General features: G+C 38.2%; 1 protein-coding gene across 4 annotated transcripts in view; it reads left to right on the forward strand.

The window, feature by feature from the left end:
* Window positions 1-25,156, forward strand: part of LOC121512653 (LIM domain containing preferred translocation partner in lipoma) — a 340,478-nt gene that overhangs the window by 126,417 nt on the left and 188,905 nt on the right. For 3 of the 4 annotated variants that reach the window (XM_041792030.1, XM_041792029.1, XM_041792031.1), the window contains 2 exons: window positions 13,667-13,770; window positions 21,212-21,334. In XM_041792030.1, coding sequence (XP_041647964.1) covers window positions 13,667-13,770; window positions 21,212-21,334 — 227 coding nt within the window. The remainder of the gene's footprint in view (window positions 1-13,666; window positions 13,771-21,211; window positions 21,335-25,156) is intronic. The other variant, XM_041792032.1, reaches the window with a different exon arrangement.

Raw genomic sequence — 25,156 nt, forward strand, 5'->3', positions numbered from 1 at the left:
GTGGGGAAATTTCTTTGTTGTTTTTTTTAGCTACATAGAATAATTTAATCTGAGTTAATAAGAGCTGATTGCTCTTTTGGAGGTTTTTGTACTGCTCTGTTGACCTAAAGAATGTTGTTGGTTGAATAAGGATGACTTTTGCGCTCTTTTTATTAGGTTGCTGCCACCTGCAGAAAGTGACAGTACACTGCAAAGCTAAGTTGATCGACCAATGGTTTAACTAGCTGATGAATAAAAACATTAAATGTGATCAGTATTGGTGTAGACAGCAATAAAAAAGTCATTATGGGGGCATCCTTTGTACAGAACATTTTGAAAGCCTTAGATTTACACAGATATATTCACCTAAAAGATGATCCTAGTTGCCTTAGATTAGTCTCAAACAGTGTCTAAAGTGTTTATTCTTCCACCACTTTAAAAAACAAAGTTTAATATTACATCCCACTGTCACAGCTGGATCCATCTCCTCTCTTTTATCTCCTCTTTAACAATACTCAGCTTCCCGATAACCAATTACACCTCTTATAGGCTCTCAAATAACTTTAATCACTGATTAGGATTCCTTGTTCACAAAGAAGCTACTTAAAAGTAATTGCTCAATAAAGAGAGGGGAAGTTGTCGTATTAAGTAGGTCTTCCTGCTGCTTCTCTCATTAGCGCTCACTTGGAGCTTTCAACTCCCCATTGTCACAAATGGAGCCAGCTTCATTCACAGCACAGAGAGCCACTCTCACTCCGACTGTGTTCACACTGATTTAAAGCATGACAGCAGAAGCTGCACACAAACGTTCCGCACAGCTCAAACTCGTGTCTATTTTAGACGGATTAATAAGAGAAATATTGTTTGTGCGGGTGACACAGAGGGGAGGAGTTCAAGGGACAGCAGAGGACTGTAGACCTCCAGATTTGGTGCCTCTGGTTTGATTTGATTTTCATCATCACAGTGTAGTTAGGTTAAATGCAGGGCTATCATGAGACCAGACTTTTAATCTTTGATATGTTTCTAGTAGAAATCAAACAATATTGATTCCTGTTTGATACCACAGCAACAAAGATAGAAGTCTTTTCACCCAGTGTTTGTTTATTTCCTGTTTACAAGGTCTTGCCAGCAAAGACTAGCATACTCTCCAAGTTGCACAAAAACGATCCAGAACTTTGGTAACAGTTTTAAAAAAGCATTTATTTTGGTGCTTTATGACCTTATTTTTTGGAGGACAGGGGATAGATTCAGGGAAGGAGTGAGAAGTGAAATACATGCAGGAAAGACGCCACACGTCAGATTTAAACTTCAGACGTCCGTTTTGAGGACCTCAGCTTCCCACATGAGTAGTGCGAACTAATCACAAGGCCACCAGTGCCCTGTTGGTAACGCAGTTATGCAGTTTAGGCAGTGTGCAGGTGTTTTCTTTCAGTTTTTTACACCTGTTTAGTACAATAGATGTCCTTCATTACAATAATGGAGATTGCATCTTTTGAAACACACAAAAAATTTAAGTATAGACACATTTTTTTTTACCTACAGTCATGGACGAAAATATTGGCACCCCTGGAATTTTTCCAGAAAATACACCATTTCTCCCAGAAATTGTTGCAATCAACAAATGTTTTTGGTATACATGGGTTTATTGCCTTTATGTGCATTGGAACAACACAAAAATCTGAAGAAAATTGACATAATTTTACACAAAACTCAAAAAATGGGCCGGACAAAGTTATTGGCACCCTCAACTTAATATTTGGTTGCACAACCTCGGAAAAAAATAACTGAAACCAATCGCTTCCTATAACCATTGACAAGCTTCATTTACCTCTGAACTGGAATTTTGGACCACTCTTCTTTTGCAAACTGCTCCAGGTCTCCCAGATTTGAAGGGTGCTTCTTGCAACAGCAGTTTTGAGATCTCTTCATAGGTGTTCAATGGGATTTAGATCCAGACTCATTGCTGGCCACTTCAGAACTCTCCAGCGCTTTGTTTCCAACCATTTCCTGGTGCTTTTTGAGGTATGTTTCGGGTCATTGTCCTGTTGGAACACCCATGACCTCTGACCTAGACCCAGCTTTCTGACACTAGGCCCCACATTGCAGCCCAAAATTTTTTGATAGTCTCAGATTTCATGATTCCTTGCACACAGTCAAGGCACCCAGTGCCAGAGGCAGCAAAATAACCCCAAAACATCCTTGAACCCCCACCATGTTTGACTGTAGGTACTGTGTTCTTTTCTTTGTAGGCCTCATTCTGTTTTCTGTAAACAGTAGAATGACCTGCTTTTCCAAAAAGCTCTACCTTAGTCACATCTGTCTACAAAATGTTCTCCCAAAAAGATTTAGGCTTACTCAGATACATTTTTGCAAACTCCAGTCTGGCTTTTTTATGTCTCTTTGTCAGCAGCGGGGTTCCCCTCGGTCTCCTGCCATAGCGCTTCATCTCATTCAGATTACGACGTATGGTCCGAGCTGACACTTTTGCGCCCTGAGTCTGCAGGACAGCCTGAATTTGTGTGGAGGTTGACTGAGGATGTTTATCCACCATTCCAACTATCCTGGGTTGCATTCATTTGTCAGTTTTTCTCTTCCATCCACATTCAGGGAGATTAGCCACAGTTCCATGGGTTATAAACTTCTTGATTATATTACGCACAGTGGACAAAGGAATTTCAAGATCTCTGGAGATGGTCTTGAAACCTTGAGATTTTTCATATTTTTACACAATTTTGCTTCTTAAGTCCTCAGACAATTCTCAGCTCCTCTTTCTCTTCTCCATGCTTGGTGTGACACACACAGGCACACGACACAAAGGTTGAGTCAATGTTTAGACATTCTAACTGGCCTCAGGTGTGATTTCTAGATTGCCAGCACCTGTTACTGCCACAGTTGAGTTTAAATGAGCATCACATGCTTGAAATAAAATGATTTACCCACAGTTTTAAAAGGGTGCCAATAATTTTGTCCAGCCCATTTTTTTAGTTCTGTGTAGATTTATGTCAATTTTGTCTTTTTTCTTCGGATTTTTTGTGTTATTCCAATGCACATGAAGGAAATAAACATGTGGATACCAAAAACATTTGTAATTGCAACAATTTCTTGGAGAAATGGTGTATTTTCTGGAAAAATTCCAGGGGTACCAATATTTTCGTCCATGACTATATATTTTGGGAAGCTAATGAGAGATCTTGCAGCAATCAACACTGTTTGTTCTTTCAGAAACTGAGGAAAGAATGATAGAGTCAAGTTTTCGAAAGTTGGGTTTCATTTTCTAATGAAGGAGTTGGGGGCGGGTCCTTAGGCAATACCAGTAGAGTACCACTGCGCTGGAGTCACAGACTCTACCTGTGTTATAAATACACACCACTGTCACAACACACCTCCACTCATTCCATTGCAACAGATATTCAGTTTCCCTCCTCTTTTTAAAACTTAAGATGTCTGTACTTAATTTTTTTCTTTATTTCAAAATGATGAAAGAAGTTTAAAAAAATAGGACTTTAGTTTCACACGTATCTTATCCCGGTTAAATGTGAAATATCCCTCACTGTCTCTTACTGTTTACTGTAAGAGAGCTCACTGCGGTAAAATGCCTCACCTCATATGGACACATTTGCACAAATTACTCTGTTCACTGTAACTCAGATACTGTAATGAAGCTCACTGCCGTAGAATGTCTCACCTCATATGCACATATCCACTAATAACGTAATTTACTGTAGTTCAAATACTGTGACAGAGCTCACTCTAGCCAAATGCCTCACCTCATATGCACATTTCCACTAATTGCTCTATTTACTATAACTCCATTACTGTAAGAAAGCTCACTGCAGTAAAATGCCTCACCTCAAATACACATTTTCACAAATTACTCTGTTCACTGTAACTCAAATACTGTAAGAGAGTTCACTGTGGTAAAATACCTCACTTCAAAAGCACACCTTTGTTCTAATTACTCTATTTACTGTAACTCAAGTACTGTAATGAAGCTCACTGTGGTAAAATGCCTCACCTCATATTTGCACAAATTACTCTATTCACTGTAGCTCAAATACTGTGAGAGAGCTCACTCTAGCCAAATGCCTCACCTCATATGCACATTTCCACTAATTGCTCTATTTACTATAACTCCATTACTGTAAGAGAGCTCACTGCAGTAAAATTCCTCACCTCAAATACACATTTGCATAAAATGATCTTATATACTATCTCATATATAATTAATTTTCTAAAATGATCATTGTTACGTCATGTTAGTGTGACCACATCCTTGCATATTTTATTCTTCTGATCATATCTAGTCAGCACTGTACCGTTACATCCTGTAACCATGCTATCAAGGCCCCCTTTCTTGTATTAACTAAGAAAAACACCTAGCATGGGCTTATACATATTTAAATCCTATTTTTGATACTTTTGATTTATTAGTTTAATTCATTTTTACATTTAATGTTTTAGTCCTGTCCATTCCTAAGAAGAAATGTTAAGGATGTTCGAAGTCATTGTCGAATGATTTTTTTTAATGTTATTGTATTTTAAAAAGTTTCATAATACTGAGTGATGGTTCATAGTTTCTACTCATCTTTTGATCTCGCAGATAAGACTGAGGTATTTTCCAGTTTCACTGCTGGTTGTGAGGAAACACTCCTCTATTTGAAGATTTAGGAAATTCTTTTTTTTAAATGGAGGAAGTGAAAACTGGTTAGCACAGATGATATATTATTTAAAGTTCATGTGTTTGCAAGACAAGTGGTTTTCTCATGGAGAGATAAAGTATTTCTAATATATAGATTTTTTCAGTCCGATTTTTTTCACCTGTTTCAACAACAACCATGGTCTGGAAAGTTGTTTATTTTGCTTTTAGAACCACATTTAAACTATTATGAAATCAGTTCAGTTTCTTTCCTGTTGCCTATCGCACTTGCTCTTTAACACAGTAGTTTTCCTGTTTGCTGTTGTTTGTAAATGTATGTATGGTCTGGGTAAACTGCAAAACTGAAATGTTTAAGACTCTTTTTAATGTAAAAACATACTTTTTATGCCTAGTTGTGTCATTGATTTTTGCTTTGTTCAGGGTTTATTTTCAGTCTGAATTAATGTTGAATTTGTTTGTGTTGCTGCAAACTGCACCCTGACAGTGTTAGTGCGTATTGCATTAAGTAAATCTGTGACTGTTGAGGGGTCTTTAGAGACACTTAAGGGGAATTCAGTCATCAGAGTAACTCTGTGACTGTTGGGTGATCATCAGAGTTATGCCAGGGTAACACTGTGACTGTCGGACAGTGAGAGTTGCTCTGTGATTGTTGGGTGACCATTAAAGTAACTCTGTGATTGTTGGGGGGCCATCAGAGTAAATTTGTTATTGTTGGGTGGCCATCAGAGTAACTGTGTGATGGTTTGGTGACCATCAGAGTAACTGTGTGATTGTTGGGTGGCCATCAGAATAACCCTGTTATTGTTGGGTGGCCATCAGAGTAGCTGTGTGTTTGTTGGGTGGCCATCAGAGTAACTCTGTGATTGTTGGGTGGCTATCAGAGTAACTCTGTTATTGTTGAGTGGCCATCAGAGTAGCTGTGTGATTGTTGGGTGACCATCAGAGTAACTTTGTGATTGTTGGGTGACCATCAGAGTTACTGTGTGATGGTTGGGTGACCATCAGAGTAACTGTGTGATGGTTGGGTGACCATCAGAGTAACTTTGTGATTGTTGGGTGACCATCAGAGTTACTGTGTGATGGTTGGGTGACCATCAGAGTAACTGTGTGATGGTTGGGTGACCATCAGAGTAACTTTGTGATTGTTGGGTGGCCATCAGAGTAACTGTGTGATTGTTGGGTGACCATCAGAGTAACTGTGTGATTGTTGGGTGGCCATCAGAGTAACTCTGTTATTGTTGGGGGGCCATCAGAGTAACTGTGTGATTGTTGGGTGGCCATCAGAGTAACTCTGTTATTGTTGGGTGACCATCAGAGTAACTTTGTGACTGTTGGGTGACCATCAGAGTAACTTTGTGATTGTTGGGTGACCATCAGAGTTACTGTGTGATGGTTGGGTGACCATCAGAGTAACTTTGTGATTGTTGGGTGACCATCAGAGTAACTGTGTGATTGTTGGGGGATCATCAGAGTAACTCTGTTATTGTTGGGTGAGCATCAGAGAAACCTCATGACTGTTGATCTCTACACATCATACAGATTATTCAGAGGTAGGTCACTGTGTTGTTGATAGATGATTTCTTCTATTATTTGCTGTCCACTATTTTAGTCTTTGTGTGTGTGTGTGTGTGTGTGTGTTTGTGTGGGTTTGTGAAACAGTGTGTGTGAGTGGGTGCACATGTAACTGTTGTCTGTTGGGTGGTTGATAGTGGAATAGGGTGGTTGCGGGTGTGTGGGTGTGAGGGAATGACTCTAATTGTCTATGTTAAGCAAAAGGTGGGGGTGGGTGGGTTTGAGGGAATGTTTTGATTTTGTCTGTGTAAAGCACTTTGAGTTACATGTTATGTATGAAAAGTGCTTTATAAATAAAGTTTGATTGATTGATTGATTGATTGATCTCTACACATCATACAGATTATTAAGAGGTAGGTCACTGTGTTGTTGATAGATGATTTCTTCTATAATTTGCTGATAAAGAGGTTAGAGATGGGCCTGTAGTTTGTAGTTGTTGAACAATCAAGCTTGTTGTTTTATAAAAATATCTGCCTACATGTGGACTCAGCCATAGAGTAATGTTTTACCATCTGTGTGGCTGCAGGTGCACAGGTCTGAGTAGACAGGTGACATCATGCAGGTTTCTTCTGCTGGTAAAAAAATAATGTATATTATCAATAAATATTCGGGGGTGATGTGGTTAAAAGAAAAATATAATACGGTCCAACAGCAGTGAAGAAAAAGACTGCAGGCTATAAAACATGGATGTAAAACTGCTGCACTTAAAATATTCAAAATATCTTCCTTGCCAGTGTTTTATGAGGAAGGAAATTCATTCAGCATGTTTGTCAGACCCTGAGGATACACGCAGTATGTTTTGGTCAAATAAAGAAAAAAGATCTCCACAGGGCGCCTGTCAGTCGCAGCTTTAATTTTTTGTTGCTGTGTGATAATTGTGTCAGCCACAGCTATTTAAAATGTGTTCATATAATGAGTTATTGTGTTGAAAGGGTGTGTCTAACAATTCTTTGGCTGCAGCACTTTGAGTTCCTGCAGCACCGTAGACACAGGTTCCACTAAAGTCAATATCACAGTATTTGATTAAATGCTGCCTTTTAATTGGCAAAGATAAAGATCTTGTAAATGTAAGTTTTGTATTTTCAAAGTCAGATAATTTTTTTTATCGCAGGAAAAAGCTATAACTTTACACGGCATTTAATTAAAAAGATCCTCTATTTGTTTCTTAGTTGCCCCTGATTCAGCTGCAACCAACTTCAAGGTTGAGAGCACGTTTTATGAGAGAAAATAGTTTGACTTGGAAGGATTACAGGTTACAAAAGCACTACAAGTGATTGTGTTTAACATCAACACATTAACACTTTTCAATCTTTAATGACTGGCACGATGTCAGCTACTAGAAAATAAGGTCAAGGGGGAAATAACCAGAAAGATCCTTTCAGTAAAGACATTTAATAACCCCCGTTTCTGCTCCAAGTCTTGCTTTCCACTGAATGCTCCACATTCTAAGACCTCTTCAATAAAACATGGCCCTCTGAAACATTTACAACTCTTGTGTTTCCTGAAATGATAAATCCAAAACATCTTTGATGTTCGAGAGAAACGTACATGAAACTTAATGTTTTAATTCTCTGTAAGCCACAAGTTACAAGTGACTTATATTCAGGCAAAAAGGATCCGTGCTGGAGCGCAAGAAGGGGGGGGGGGGGGGGGGTGCTTGTTGTTGGAGCAGCATATTTTATTTTCTCTCCCAGAGGTTTAGTGAAGCTGTTACACTCTGGAGTTTTAGCGGAGGTCACAAGGTTATTATATAAACAATTCACATGGAGGCCCTCGAGCACCCAGAGGGGAATGTTTAATGCAATGCTCACAATTTTTGAAATGTTGTAATGCTCAAGACGCAGACATGTGTACAATTTTAACCATGCTGCATTATATCTCTGTCTTCCCTTTTTTTCTTTAGTCTTTTCAGCTGTTTTGTCGGGGGGCAGCGGAAACCAAGCTTAATTAATTTGGTCAGCTGCCTTGGATAAACTACATTGATGACATCAATTAGATCCTAATGAAAACAGATAAAAGCCATGGAAAGCAAATGGAATTTCTGAACAGGACTCATCAAAGTCTTAGCATTGGAACAAATTCCCATTACGTCTCATAAAAGCCTTTAATTTGCAAAGCTCATGTCTGGTTTGGTACTTAGAAGTACATGGTCAAATGATTCAGTCTTAAGTCCTGTGCCAAGAGAGGCCAAACCAGAATTTAATTTGGCATGTAACTCCTTATCCTGTCTGAAACATGTGGATGGATGCAATCCTTGGATTAACGTGGACTTCAGAGCTACACATTTGGCTTGTTTCTCCTCCTCTGGCAGAAAAAACACCTCATCTAACCCATTTGTAACACAGCTTTTACATTTCCAATCTCAGTGAGGAAAAAAAAAACACATGCTTACTTCAGATTAGTACTTCTTAGTTAACCAAATTGCTGTAATTATGTGTGTCAGTCTGTTGACGTGGAATGACAAGACTTCAATTCTTTCTCATTTTCTCTCTTTTGTAATAACTGCATCGCCTCTTTCGAATGTTTCATCTGATTTTACTTTTCAAGACAAAATTTCAACAATAATCCAATCTTCCCACTATTTTCATGACTTTTTTTTTTTGGGGGGGGGGGTACACTGTGTTCAGTATATTTTATGCATGATCTTCTTTCTTTGCAATGTTTGACCTTTTAAAGAAACTTGTTATATCTATGTAAATGTCTTGAGTCAATGTTTAAAATAGACTCATCATAACTGAATGATTCACAATTCATTTAAATTCATATGCCTCATTTTAAAGGATCCAGGAACAATTTTGAAAATTTAATTTAATAAACTTAATATTTGTTATATAGATATAAAAAAAATCAAAATTATGTGATGAATGCATGTCTGGGTGCACTGCAGCTGCTGTTGTGGGTGTTCTACAGCATTGCAGAAAGGCCAGAGGGCAAGACTGATATTTACTGTGTAAAATTCAAAGATGTGCAAGGTGTTACTGTCTTCTCACAGTAGGTGGTACAACAGAAAAAACATTAAATTAACATTTGAATGTGTAGAGGAATAGACCGTGAACATACATGTTAAATTTGAAAGAAATCTGATGTTTAAAATGAGCGTTACAGTGACTTCCTGTCCAGTTGGCGAGATATGAAACTGGTAGCCAATGCCAGGGAGTTGTCATTTAATGAAACATGTTGGAGGCCTATCTTAAAAAAAAGGAGGTTGATAGGTTCAGGACAGTGAGAGGAGTGAAGAAATGCCCCAATATTCTGCTGCCAGTGGAGGGCGCTACGATGAGAAGTTTACATGTGGGCGTGTTCAGTGCTACTGCTGTGTTGGCAAAAATCTTTGAAGACCACAGAACAGTGTGTACAAAAGTTACAACAGGTTAAAGTCATTTATCATTATCCAAAAAAGCCTTATATATAGAAATTGAGATAAAGCTGGTGGACTTCCTGTTGGGATTTTTGAATCCAGTAAGCTTTTTTGTAGGTGGAGTCATGGTGCATATGCAAATAGAAAATAGGCCTCTGAGAAATTACATCAATGGGCTGAATTAAAAATAAAATCATGGTGTAGGTCAGTAAATCAAAAAGCATACAAAGTCAGCATGTTGTCCACAGAGGGCACTGTGATGAGAAGGAAGATTTTGATGCATGAATTTAAAGTTTGGTGACGATTGACCTAAGCTCTGTAGAGTTATATGGAATTATTGTACAGAAAACAGTGTAAAAAGTAGTAAAAAAAAAAATGCTGCCTAAAAAAAGTTTAAGCCCTGGTCATGCCCCTGCCAAATGGCAAAATCACAATTTTTTTTTAAAACTTTTGATCTCCATCTTGTTTAATATGATGATGAAAATTCTGGAGTCAATTACATTAAATCCCTCTGACTATTTTGTTGAAATGTGCAACCTGTCCATCGCAGAAAACTACAAAATATTTAGTAGTAGTGCATTTCCCTGACAATTAGAGCCACTGTTTTTTTTTAAAATATATTTACAGTGCTTAAAAAAATGTATTAGGCCACCTGTCGTATTTGTGTCAAAGACCCTCCAGCATCATGAAGTGCTTTAATGCGGACTCTTTCATTTTTAGTGAGCTCTCCACGTTTTACCATTTTGAACAGGAATGAGGGATTTCAAACTGAATTCACCCAAATTTGAGCCAGCTCACTGGGCTTCTCTGAGAAGTCAGAAATGAATCAAGCATAACATTCAAGCACTAAAACTCATTTTTCTGTTCAGGAATGCAAGTAAATAACTATAATTTCACATATTAATCAAGAAATATTAATGTGCTTTACTATTTTTTTTTAGTTTTTTTGTAAATCAGTAAATTTGAAAATTCATAGATAACAATAATAATTATATTGTGGCATTAAAAATATCATTTGGGTTAAAGAGCATCTTCATATTGGTGTATTAACCATTGCAGAAACATAAAAAATGATTTTGGTAATTACCAATGCTGTTAATTTAGGGCAGCTGTGGCATAAACCTTACTTTGGTTAGAGTTAGGGTGATCTAATAAATTTTGTTAAGCCCTGTATGTGTACCAATTTTCATGCCTGTAGCTCTTATCCAACCCCCTTTTTCATGTTTGGGGCCACCATTGGCCCCCCGTGTAATGGACTTGCATGATTCTATCAAAATATGAACATTTGCACTGAGGGACAATTTTGGAAAAATTCAAGGCACTTCTCTTTCAAGCAATACAGCTCAACTTCCTTGTTAACAAAAACAATATGTTGCTTTTATTAAACATAGAAAACAGTTTAATATACCTACACAGTTAAAACAGCACTGTACATGTTTATGATAGGCTGGAATGATATTAAACTATCCATATAGGTCAAGACACTGTGCATTATCAAACCAGAGCCAGGCCACTCTGGGCAGCTTTAAAAGATTCCGAACAAGAAATGTTTTTGAAATTTGAATCCAAATTTGTTTTAAATCCAATATTAAGTCCACATTTTAGTTTCTGTCAACTGAAGCTAAAAGGAAATTTCAGCACCAGTTTCTTATTTCCTTTCAAAATGGTACCAGATTCTAATTCGAGCAGGAAGTGAAATACTTTTAGCTTAAGACCGTACAAATGTAGCAAAAAAAACAAAAACAAAAACAAAATGGTTCTTGAGAAAATCTCCTAGCTTAACTGTTAACCTTAACTGGGTTACTTACACAGAGGAAAAAAACTAAACAAGAACTCCTGAAAAGTGTAAACCACTGGGTAATTAGACATAAGTGAGTCATTTTGTACATGCTCTCCTACATATTTCTTGATGTTTAACAGTGTTTAACAGTGTATTAGACAAAAGAATCACTTTGACGCTGCCTCCCATGTTTACGTCATAGTTTTAGATCACACTGGTGCTACGCTCATTTGAATAATCACTCTAAAAAGTCAGGATCATAAAAAAAAAGCTCTTTGACGTCATTTGGTTCACAAATAAAGACAGAGGAGAAATGCTTCACATTGTCAACATGGGCATTACATTTTGTGATGAATGCAAAATAATTGAATGAAAATGTGGGATTAAAATAATCACAATTGACTATTCAATCCAGCAACTAACCATGATTTAAAAATAATCATTTTCCAGCCCTTTTTAAAGACATTCATAATTGCCTTAGAAATGTGTAGGGCTTTTAAATTCAAGCATTAACAGACATAACTCCATATATAGCTTTGATGAGCTTTACCTTTTTTCTTCATGAGTCACAGTTTCCACATTATAGCGCCCACCATTTACAGTAAACTGCTTCATATTGCATGTTTTTTTTTTTCTCACTGAATGGACAGATATGGTTTCACAAGGACGTGGGAGCACAACGTTCTCCTCACATCAGCTCAGCCGTATCCATTCATTCATTTATACACAGTCATCTCAGGGACCAGACTGTGTAATCTACTTCCAACCCTGACCATGCAGACTATCATGTGAAGTCTTTACTGTCTGGATCAGTGTCTTTTATTGTGCTTGACCTTTATTAACCCCTTACCAAATTTGTTTGCTATTATTTTTGTACATTCTTTGCCCTTTTTGCTGTTTTCTGCTTAAGATGTGGACAAAATGCTTAAATTATAGTGCTGTGAAAAAATATTTACAACTCCGATTTTTTATTTTTTTCTTTATGTTACACTTTGTTCCAGATTATCAAACAAATTTTACTTTTCAACAAGATAGCTTAAGTTAATACAAACTGCCTTTTTTAAATAATTTTTACATTTATTAAGGGGATAAAGCCACCCAAACATATATGGCTTTATGGGAAATGGATATACCCCCTTGTTAAATCATGAATTACTTGTGAGTTCAATTTCACCAGCCACACCCAGGACTGATTATTCCCAGACCTGTTATATCAAGAAGTCCCTTAAACAGAACCTGTCTGATAAAGTGAAGTAGGATAAAAGATCTCATAAATCAACACATCATGCTGCCATCTGAAGAAATTCAACAACAGATGAGAAACAAAGTCATTTACATCTATCAGTCTGAAAAGGGTTACAAAGCCATTTCCAAGGCTTTAGGACTTCAGCAAACAACAGTGAGTGCCATTACCCACAAATGGGGAAAACTTGGAACAGTGATGAACCTGCCCAGGAGAGGCCAGCCTACCAAAATTCCTCCAAGAGGGCATTAACCTCATCCAGGAGGTCACAAAAACACCTACAGTCAAACATGGTGGGCGTAGTGTGAAGGTTTGGGACTGCTTTGCTTCTTCAGGATCTGGTTGTCCTGCCATAATTAATAGAAGTATGATTTCTACTCTCTAGAAAATCCTGCCATCAGCTCATGACCTCAAGCTCAAGCACACTTGGGTTATGCAGCAGGACAATGATCCAGAACACACCAGAAAGTCCACCTCTGAATGGCTTAAAAACAAAACAAAGAAGGTTTTGGAGCGGCCTAGTCAAACTCTGGACTTAAATCCGATTGAGATGCTGTGACATGACCTTTAACAGGCCGTTCATGCACAAACCCTCCAATATGGCTGAATTAAAACAATTCTACTGAGAAGAGTGTGCCAAAATTCCTCCACAGGAATGTGAAAGATTTATTGACAGCTTTCACAAATGCTTTCTTACAGTTATTGCAGCCAAGGGTGGCACAATCAGTTTTCAGGTTTAGGGGAAAATTATGTTTTCACATAAAGCCAAGTAGGTATGGAGGCTTTTTCCCTTGAGAGATGAATTCAGCATTTAAATCTTGATCTTATCTTTGTCTAATGATAAAATTTGTGTGATGATGTGAAACATTCAAGTGTGACAAATATCCTAAAAACAAGAAAACAGGAAGGGTGCAAATACTTTTTCACAGCACTGTATGATATTTATTATGTTCAGTGTTGTAGGGTGTCTTTTAGGTTTATGACGGTTTTAAAAATAAGAAGAAAGGGACGTTTTTGACGAGCCATTTTTGTTTCTCTTTGTGTGCCTGTGTTTATGCGGGTGTGTGTCCATTCCAGCAGACTACCCTCCCCCTCCACCACCAGCGGAGGATTCAGCCGGTCTCCCTCCGTCCTCGGGCTCCTTCCCTCCTCCTCCACCGATGAACTCGTACGATTATCAGGTGAGAGAAAAGTGTTGTTGTTTTCAATTTTCTTGCTTGTCAGAAACTCTCGAAGAGTCAGCGCAGAAAAGCAAAGACAGCCCCGAGCTCTGCACTGAGTTCATGTACCGAGTCCAGCAAAACTGTCTGTCCATTTGAGCTGCAGCCAACTGCAGAGACGTCCAGCTGCAGAAGCTGCCTGGAGCCAGACACCCTATAACTCAGGGACCCACACACCATCTTCACTCTGCAGCAGGGATAGAAGGCTGACACCTATTGGTGAAGTCTGGTCACTTGTCTTTGCTTTGCTGGTCATAATACCCACAGGCATGCGTCCCTGCGGGGATATCTAGCCTCTGCGCTCTGACTGACACTCTCAGCACTTGACCTCTGCTGTGAAACTCTTCGATTGCTTCACATTCTTTTGTTCACTGATAGAGGGGAAATAAATCTCCCCCTAGAGCCCCTCTTTTGATCTGAAAAGTTTTCTCTCCTAAAAGAATGCTATCTTTGCAAGTTTAAATGTTATATAATGTAAATAAGTTATGCAATGTGTGTAAATTCACCCCTCTTCCCACTCAAACTGTCAGTAGGGAGCAGCATGATGTTAAAGTGATGTTATGACCTTCATCTAAGCTATGAAGTTCACAACTACATTACATGCAGCAATATCATAATACTTATTTTTCATTCTTTTTTGACTCAATTCTTTTTTTAAAACATTAAGCTTACACCTTTCACTAATTAGTTTGTCATTCACAGCCAATTAGAAATTCCTTTTATTCAACTAAACTACATTATTTTTTTTGCATCTATGCAAAAGAATAAAAACTAAATGCTCGTAAATATTTTTTTCATGGTTGAGCATCACATGTAAAATTATACATTCAGTTACCAAATTATGTCAGACATACTGTACATGCAAAATGCTGTAGATATCTGTAAATTATTATAAAAAGAGTTTTTGTGTTATCTACCACAGTAATTTAGCTGCCAGGTAAGAGTTATAGACTTTATAATCATATTTGGAAGCATTTAAAGTATATATTGAGTTCTTCCTCAGCACAACTAGGCCTTAGAGCCTACAGTGAAGTGGTACAGAGGATCTTTATATGTATTTTTCAATATATTCAAGCGGATTTGTAGTTGCAGAATTTCTATAGGAAAATGAGATCAATTTCCCTTTTTGCTGCATTTTAAGGTCCCACTGTTTGCATTAAAAACTGTTTTTGTTTTATTTTGGACTGATGTAAACTAAGGTTATTTAATCTCCTGTTTGGATACAGACCTGGTTTTATTTTGAAGCTCATGATATGAACATAACCAAGGAAAAAAAGAACTTGTTATGGACTGAAAAGAAATTGAAGGGATGGTAAAATGGTAAATGTCTGATAACACAATGTGCAGAGGAATTTTGACTTATTTTAGAAAATATCTCACATTTATGAAAAAAAAAAACCTTAAATATTGCATTGTTTTTCGTATTCAGACCCTGTGCAAAAAAAAACACTTCAAATTTAGCTCAGGTTCTGACCATTTCTCTTTATTGTTGCTGAGATGTTTCTACACCTTGATCTGAGTCCACCTGTGGTATTTTGAATTGACCCGACATGATTTAGAGAGGCACACAGCTCTCTATAGAAGGCCTCACATTATGGCAATGCATATCGGAGCAAAAACCAATCCATGAGGTCAATGAAACTGCCCCCAGAGTTCAGAGACAGGATTGTTGTCAGGCACAGATCTGGGGAAGGCTACAAAAGAAGGACAAAGGTCCAGAAGGACAAACATCAGTGCAGCCCTTCACCGATCTTGTCTTTATGGCAGAGTGGTAGCCTAGATGGAAGCCTCTCCTCAGTGCAAATATATTAAAGCCTACTTGGAGTTTGCAAAAAAGCACCTGAAGGACTCTCAGACTGTGAGAAACAAGATTCTCCGGTCTGAAGAAACCAAGAAGGAACTGTTTGGCCTCAATTCTAAATGTTATGTTAAGAGCAAACCAAGCACCACACATCATCATCACAGTATCATCCCAACTGTGAAGCAAAGTGGTGGCAGCATCATGCTGTGGGGGTATTTTTCAGCAGCAGGGACAGGGAGACTGGTCAGGGTCGAGGGAAAGCTGAATGGGGCAAAGTACAGAGATATCCTCAATGAAAACCTGTTCTGCTCAGGACCTCAGAGTGAGCCAAAGGTTCACCCTCCAACATGACATTGGCCCTAAGCACAAAGCCAACAACACAGGAGTGGCTTATGGACAACTCTGGGAGTGTCCTAGAGTGACCCAGCCAGAGCCCTGACATGAACCCTATCGAACTTCTCAGGAGGGACCTGAAAATGACTGACAGTCCCCATCCAACCTGACAGAGCTTAAGTGTGCAATCCAGGTGTGCAAGCTTGTTTCATCATAAAAAAGACACTTGTCTATAATGCTGCTAAAGGTGCTTTAACTAAGTACCAAGTACAGGGTCTGAATACTTATGTCAGTGTGATATTTCAGTTTTTCTTTCTTAATTGATTTGCAAAAACATCTAAAATTCTGTTTTCACTGTTTAATGATGGTATACTGAGTGTAGATTAATGAGAGAAAAACATAAATTTTAACGACTGTCGCATCAGGCTGCAACATAACAAAACTAAAAAAAAGCATAAGGGTCTGAGCACTTTCTAAATAAATGGGATTTTATGACACTGAGGCTGCAGGGAGATGTTGCGGTGTTTTAACCATACCTGATGTCTACTGTTGCCTCTGAGTTAGTCATCATCACATTAACTCCATACCTCATTCATGTGTGAGTGCACGCTCGTGTGGATGTGAGAACAGGATAGAGGAGAGAGCATCACGCTGGCCTGATCACATATTTCCCAAATTGATATCCTTATTCAGCTTAATAGCCAACACCAAATGATCAGGCTCCTCTTGTTTTTGCCTTTGTGTGCACATGCCTGCCTAATGCAATTTAAGGGAGACAGATCCACAGTCCTTATTGTCCTTTAAAAAGGGCCTTTTCCAAACATGAAGAAGGAATGTTTGACTATAAAGAATGTACTTATGGTAGATATTGATCTGATTTTTCTCAGAATGTGGAGCCTCATGTGAGACTCAGCTGAACAAATTTTTGCACAAAACAGTGACTGTGAATTTGCCCCAGAATTGCTTAGATTTAAAGCAAAAAAAATAAAGAGAGCTTTCATTGTGCGAATGAAAGGGGCAGTTTTCCACAGCTAAAAAATGCTTTGATTGTTTTAAGTGACCCAGAAATTTAAGTAGTTTAATCAAACATGCTGTGAAGATGTTTAGAGGGGTAATAGGATTAAATTTGATACTGATGCCTCTTTATGAATTTCAAATGAAGTTTCTGCATCTTTATCGATCGCAATGCCTGTTAAAGTTGACTCCTCGTCAGATTTTAAACCAAGGTATCACTGTGAGCCTTTGGTTTACTTCATCTGAAATAGATACACATTAGCTATCACATGAACCTGTTAAAGGAAGCAACTTTTAGTTGAGTAATAAGAAAAACTACTCTATCAACGAAGGTCAAAGCAGAAGGTTAGAGTCCTGCACTGGGTTTAGTATTCGCCGGTACCCAATGGGCAAACCCGCAAAATCTTTCAGCTTTAAAAAGCCGTTTTACTTTTTTTTTTATTTTATAAAACAATGATGGTCAATATAATTTGGCTGTTTTAATAAAAAGAAATTCCAAAAACTCTTTAATGTTAATGTAAAAGTTATGTTAAATAAATGAAGATAAAGGGTACAATAAGTGGCTGCATAAATATTCACCCCCTTTAAAATGACTTACACTATATTGCCAAAAGTATTCGCTCACCTGCCTTGACTTGCATATGAACTTAAGTGACATCCCATTCTTAATCCATAGGGTTTAATATGAAGTCGGTCCACCCTTTGCAGCTATAACAGCTTCAGCTCTTCTGGGAAGGCTTTCCACAAGGTTTAAGAGTGTGCTTATGGGAATTTTTGACCATTCTTCCAGAAGTGCATTTGTGAGGTCACTCACTGATGTTGGATGAGAAGGCCTGGCTCTCAGTTTCCACTCTAATTCATCCCAAAGGTGTTCTATCGGGTTGAGGTCAGGACTCTGTGCAGGCCAGTCAAGTTCGTCCACACCAAAATCTCTCATCCATGTCTTTATGGACCTTGCTTTGTGCACTGGTGCACAGTCATGTTGGAACAGGAAGGGGCCATCCCCAAACTGTTCCCACAAAGTTGGGAGCATGGAATTGTCCAAAATCTCTTGGTATGCTGAAGCATTCAGAGTTCCTTTCACTGGAACTAATGGGCCAGGCCCAGTTCCTGACAAACATCACCATAATCTCCCCTCCACCAAACTTTACACTTGGCACAATGCAGTCAGACAAGTACCGCCAAACCCAGACTTGTCCATGAGATTGCCAGATGGAGAAGAGCGATTTGTCACTCCAGAGAACTCTACAGCTAATACTGCGGGCATCATAATGGAGACGGCCTCAATAGCTCATAATTAAGAGAGACAGCCTGTAATGTTGCCCTCTGTGTCACTGCAGACAGGAACTAATAATGGCACAAAAAGAGGAAACACAAAGAAATACAAGGACTTTTTTGTGAATGTGTGAATATTTAGACTTTTTGTCACATAATGACTATTTTTTTGCTTTTTGGTCCCAAAGAGATGGGAGAACAATTTCGCACAAAAAAGCCCTTGTCATTATTGTGTACTGTGTTTTACATAAGAAATCTTCAAGTTTTAATCCCCATTTAAATTAGTAAATTGTCTTTATAGTCCCATCAATTTTTTAAATTCAAGTGATTCAAGTGCCTGCAGCAGGCACACCCTTAACCTTCTAATATTGTCGTGTACAAGAACTAGTGACGCAGGCTACAAGAAGTTAAATAACTTTGAACCATAAATCGTAGCCACTTGCTTTTGTCCCTTTTGAAGCCTTCCATTCTGCCATTATAATGACACTACCCATGCTTGTGTAGCCCTTATAGAGCTTTTCCTATCCAGCCTGGAACTTAGGGGGCCTTTTGGGGTACCAAACCATTAGATCCACACCAGTAACTCTGATATTGACATCTTTTTATCCATTTAAATCCATTTTTTGATCATTTCTGCTGCTAGCAGCTGATGCTATCCGCGATATTGTTTTGCCACATGTGCTTTGACAACCAATGGCAGTTGTTCGGATGTCACATCATGCTTTGCTAATCTGCACATGTCTTTGCTCTCAGATCATGCAGGAGATGCCCTGAACAGATCAATTGAGAGAAAGAGAGACAGAGAGCCTGTGACGTCCTCCCCTGTGTCTCTGCAGACAGGAACTGGTTTAAATAATACACCAGTAGAGCCAATACAAAGAAGTGCAAGGACATTTTTGAAAAAATATGTGAAGACTTTTTGTCAGAGAATGATTAAAATTTCACTTTTTGATCCCCGAGAGATGGAAGAACAAGTTTGTGCAAAAAAAAAAAAAAGCACAATTTTATGTGTGTCAAATAAAAATCTTTGACTTTTGATTTCCATGTAGTTTTTTCTTTTGACTTTATAGTACCTTAACTTTTTTGAAAATTTAAGTGATATTACTTCAGCACACATGTTCTTACAGCCAGGTTGTCCTGAAAAAAGGATGTTTGGAGCTTGACTGTGCACCACAGTGTTAAGTTTTACAAGCTTTTGGTCCACCTCTGTTCAGTCAATCCATCTAAATGCTGTTATCAGGTTACAGTGCCCCCTGCAGGAGGTCCAATGCTAGACCAAGCTAGGTAGACTGACCAATGGCTGTATCAATACGTAGAATATGACTATCAGCTGTGGGCAGGCTGATATCACTCATAGACAAATGTCATCAGAGCATCCTTAGTTTTAACAGAGAAAATCAGGCAAAAGTTAGTTATTACAGCTGTCTTTTCTGTCATTTGTCCTTTTCTTCTCAACTTTACCAGCAGCCATCTGAGGTCTGGAGTTACATAAGAAGTCCACCACAGTTTTTATCTCTAACTTTTTTGCTGTGGAGTAACATAATTCCTTAATCCCACTGTGGTATCTTAAGTATGTGTCCTGTAGTCGGAGCAGGACTCTGTAAATGTTCAGAAGAAGGTCTGAATATCAGTCAAAATGTCTTTATGTCTTCTTCTCTGTGCCTCGGGGGAGAACATTAGCATACTAAATGACTAAATCCGTGATGAAATGGTATTTCCTCTGAAGAGAGCAGAAACTTTCTCTTGTCTTTATCACTCAGTCTGAGAGAAATGTCTGCTTTCTGATGCGTTAATGCAGAAACCTTTTGCACAAGCAGCTAGTTCTCACCGCTTTATGAAGCAACCACCACAAAGTCTGCAACGTTTCCTTTCATCCTCCTCGTTATCACCGTTGAACAAGTTTGCCTGTTTTTCTCTGTGTTGATTTGAGACAAGCCATTAGTGTTTTGCTTTGTTTACCCCCCACTCGTGATTGCTTTAGATGTTTTTAAGCAGCGGCTCGGCTCCAAATGGAGGCAAGCCCTGCCTGTAATAGATTGTGACAGGTAATCCAAACACATAACATTAGAATAAGAAGCAGTCACTGATCCAGCCAACTCAAAAAGCCCCCGCAGGCAAATTGCAAGAAGTCTTCTTGCAGTTGCAGCATAGTTCAGAAGACTAAAAATATATCTGTCATTCCATGGAGAAATTCCCGGGAATTTTTGCCAAAAATGAAGTGTCACTAATGGTCAAATCATTTTAACTACTTTCCAGATTTTTGTGCAACAGTTTTCTTCTTTATCTTCTAAGATTTTCTGTCTTTTTTGAAAGATTTTGAAGATGTGTTTTCTCAGAGGTGAAAGTTAAAAAAAGTGGATGAATAAATCAGTGAGGGCTCAGAGTGCTGAAGTGATCCTGTTACTGACGCTTTCAAGCCTCCTCTGACAATAAACTCGTTAAATAAAAATCGCAGCAATGCTTATCATCTTTTATGGAGCACATTTTTCAAATGTGGAATGAAAAATATCTGACTTTAATTTTAAAAAATTGACCTTTTTGTTTGAAATGCTGCTGAAAGAGATTGTGATGAATAATGCATGAAGAATGAGATACTGTAAATCCAAGTGCACTGAAAAGCAGGAGGTGAATAGTGCACTGCGTTATGAAAGTTGTCTCTCAGACAATACATCGCTTCTTCTTTCTCAGAGCATTTCTTGCACACAGAAGTCTCTGCTATTGATGTGTGGCTTTCAAAAGGATTGTCTGAGGTCAAGGTGAAACGTGAACTCAGAAACTGTAATCCAAAGTGTAAGAAGTGTTACAAAAAAAAAAGCAGAAGAGAATGTCTCAGAGTTGCACACAGTCAGAAATACTTGTCATTGATGATTATCTGTCCTTAACTTTTGAGTGCAACAAGAACAAGTAAGTCAACTCAAAGTGTCATCACAGGCTGCTTTTGGTGTGTTCACTGGCTCCTCTGCTATCTGCGTGTCACAGAGTAAAGGATCGGAGAAGACTCTGGAGGAGAGACGCTCCAGTCTGGATGCAGAGATTGACTCCCTCACCAGTATCCTGGCGGACCTGGAGAGCAGCTCGCCCTACAAGCCGCGGAGCACACAAGTATGAGACAAACACACCAACATGAGCTTTTAGGATGTTTCAGCATCTTTTCAAACAGGATAAAGGCATCATCTTTGTTAATATGTTGATTAAAAATCATAGATGCCAGGCCTAAAGACTATTTACAGTAAGAACCACTCCAGTCAGGATTCCTGCAGACCCTTGAAAAGTCTTAAATACTCTTTAATTGCACATTCGAAATTTAAGGCCATAAAAAGTCTTTTAAAAAATCAGATTTTTACCAGTGAGAAGTCTTAAATTTTAGAAGGCACATTGACTAAGACTTGTCATTATCCAATTTTTGTTTTCAAGCCAGCCTTATACAATTTTAATCATCTTACCCCTCAAATTGTTCCAAAAATATTCTTCATAATTCAGGGGATTCAGTGTTGGATGTTCTAAATTTCTAATTTCCCCTCTCTGATTTTATCTGATTTACTGACGAAATAAACTCTGTACTGTTGTGAAACACTAAACCACATCTCTGACATCTGGGCGACCAGGTTATCCACTTTAAAATTCTTACAGCCTACCTCAACAGGTCTTCCCTGACAAAAAGTATTATTCTGCTTTTTAATGGTTCAGCTGTTTAGAATCAGCTCAGCACACCTGCAAAAATGTATTGTGATAAATATCACCATACAACTTATTAACAGAATAGAGGCATTAAATGTACCTGAAATCATCAAATAGGGTGTTCATGACCAAAAGATTTATTTTGGTCTATACCATTGGACATTTCATAATCAGAAAATGTAGCCCTGTTCCAATTTACCAAGCAATCTCATCGCTTTCATTTTTTTTTTTTTTTTTTTAACTGTTTACCATATAAAAAAAGCTGTATTAACTTTTCTCACTTTAGGTCTTAAAAACTCTTTATTTTAGTTTTTAAAATTAGATAGGAACTCTATGAGTAATAGGCCACAAAACAATCTATTTGACATGTTTTGTCTTAATTGGGGATTCTATTTTTATTTATCTTACTATAGTTGGTGTGTCTGTCTGTCTGTCCATCTGTGTCGATTTGTACGCCACACCGTTGCTCCAATTGTCCTTGATACCTCTCAGAAGACTTTTTGGGTGTCCTGGTTCAAAATTGGTCCCATGATAAAATGATAAATCTTTACAGATTATCTATAAAATCCCAAAATGTTGTGTGGAGTCATGATTAGGGGACGTCTGCTGTGTTCCTTTTACCTCGGTGGTCAGAGCTAGGAGCGGTGTTACACCCAAGTTGAATGTATTCCATTTGCTACAAGCTCATAAGAGGCAGTGACAGAGCTGGAAAAGAAATGGACAAGGAAACATATTCGAGTGAAATGAAATACCTGCTCCCTGATTCCTAATCATAATAAGGTCTCTTTGAAGCACCTCTCTGGCAGGTGGGCTGTGCGGTGGTTTGTTAAAGCTCCACAAAAAAGTGTGTGCACTTAAACTTTGTAAATAGGTCAAAAGGCACAGCTTTAATGCTCTTTCCTATTGTGTTGTTGGCCTATCACAGCACATATACAGGCCTGCACGTGGAGCACTGAGCTAATATGCAGTTATTAGGGGGAAAAAAAAACACCCCTTTCAATACAAATTGGCCTTATTGTATTAAGCATCTAATGATGAGGATAGTAGTAGTGGGACATAAATAAAGTTAAGATTAGTCTACTGTGAGCTGTCTGTGAGCTGATGGAAGCGTGCTGCAGTTTTTATGACGCACAAACTTTCCAGAGATCAGAAAACAATTTCCCTTCAGTGTGATGAAAAATGATGTGTAAATACGATCGGTGAGTATTACTTTGAAATTGCTATTACTAACCTATAAGCAGGAGATAAATCAGTCTGAGACTCCCAGCTACTTTCTTTTTCTTTTCTATGTTCTTTTTGATGCCACTGATCATTAAAATAATGGAGATTTTATCATTCTGAAACAGGAAAATCTGTGGGCCCACCAGCGAGAAGGCCAAGTTGGGTTTTTTTTTGTATTTTACCATTCATTTGGTTAATGGTTTGAAATAATCTTGAAGATGCAAAACCATGCAGCACTTCCCTTTATAGATAGAGATGTAAGTAAGTAAGATGGAAAGTAAGTGCCCCTTTTTAGGGGCAGCTAACCCCTTGAGCGGGAAGTACAGGACCAACAGTATGTAAACTATTCAAACAACTTCCACCTCCACCAAAACAACAACATAAAAATATTATAGACTCAAATGTCTTTCTTTTTCCCCTAAAATTAATACTTTTACTGTTGATATCTTTAGCACACAGTTCATAAAAGCCTAAAAACAGTGCACTCTGGTGTGTAAAAGTCATTCTGAATGAAGACCATTGAGCTAAACATTTCCTTTAAATCATAGCAGTGTAGAATAATTTTATATGGCCGATCCCTGATGATTTGTGGCAGAAAATGAGGTTTCTGCGTGAAAACAGACCCAGATGTTACATCAATAAAAGCTGTTTTGCAGTGAAGACAAAATGAGTCGTGACCTATATCATTAGTTGATATTAAACCATATTAAGAGCAGCTTCTAAAAGTCAAAGCCTTGGGCAGTTCACTAAATTGTTTGACACACAATAAATGTAGGACAGGCAGATAAAAAAACCCAACCAATTGTGTTTGGAGTGCAGAAGCTCAGAAAAGCTTTTAACAGCACACAGATCAGATCTCTAGTGAGAGATTCGAGAAATAATGTTTTACCTGAAAGGTTGTTCTCTCTGAGGAAATCAGAGGGAATTAAACTTCCTAAAGGTATAATTCTCGAGTTATTTACTGTGTAGAAGTCGTGTCTACATGTTGTCTGTTTTATTTATTTATTCACTGATGCATATGTAAGACTGAAAACAGGGTTAAGATGATAAATTATTGACAAACTGTTCATTTAGCTACAGATGAGGGTTTGTGCCCTCTTACATACATACACATTTACATCTGTTATGACCTATTATGCCAGCGTGGTGTTGGTGGTGGTGGTGTGGGGAGGGGCTTCTTTCTTTTATTGCATATCTGCTGTATCCTCTCTTTTTCCAGATGAAACATTTGTGGAACAAAAGACTCCTGAAACATGGTATTTTGGTGGAAGTGTGCAGCATGAAGCAGCTGCCTCCTTTGGTTTGGTGTCTCCTGGCGCTCTGGTTAGAGGGAGTAAAATGGGTGTTCTCCACACTAAGTGAGAATTATTGCACCACACAGGGGAAACACGGCGGATACCGGCTGAAAAGAAGGGAACCATGTGGTTTTTTAATGATAGACTTTAAAGAACCGGGACAGAAATGTGACGGGATGATTTCTAGCATGTGTATTGTTGCGGTGAGTTGGTGTGTTCATGGCTGCTGACGTTAAATGTGATACTGTGATAACAAAACATTATGTGCCCATAAACTATGATGAAATCCCTCTTTTTCCCACTCAAGTAGACAGTTTGTAGTAAAATGAATTGATATAGAGCCATCATACACTGTGCACCAGTTAGGGGCCCACATAAGGATGTAAAGGGTCAACACTGATTAAAGGACTGGATCATATATTCATGGCCCCATATAATTCATTGAAGTTAAGTAAAAGAAAAAAAAAGGTTTCCTCATGGTAACAATCCACCACTCCTACACCACTCTCTTTAAATGACACAGCTCTAAATGGACTGAGCCGTGGGATAAAGTTGCACATTCACTCTGCATTCAGTTTATGGACTGATATTAATGTGATCAGTTAAACAGTATGTAAAATTTCTCGGGCTGTAGTCAACCAAAGAAAAACTTGGTCGACTAAAATCGCACAAGATCATCAATTAATCGATTGGTCATGGGACGGACCAAAACAAAACAAAACAAAACAAA

Source organism: Cheilinus undulatus, linkage group 7 (assembly GCF_018320785.1).
Source record: "Cheilinus undulatus linkage group 7, ASM1832078v1, whole genome shotgun sequence".
Lineage (NCBI taxonomy): Eukaryota > Metazoa > Chordata > Actinopteri > Labriformes > Labridae > Cheilinus > Cheilinus undulatus.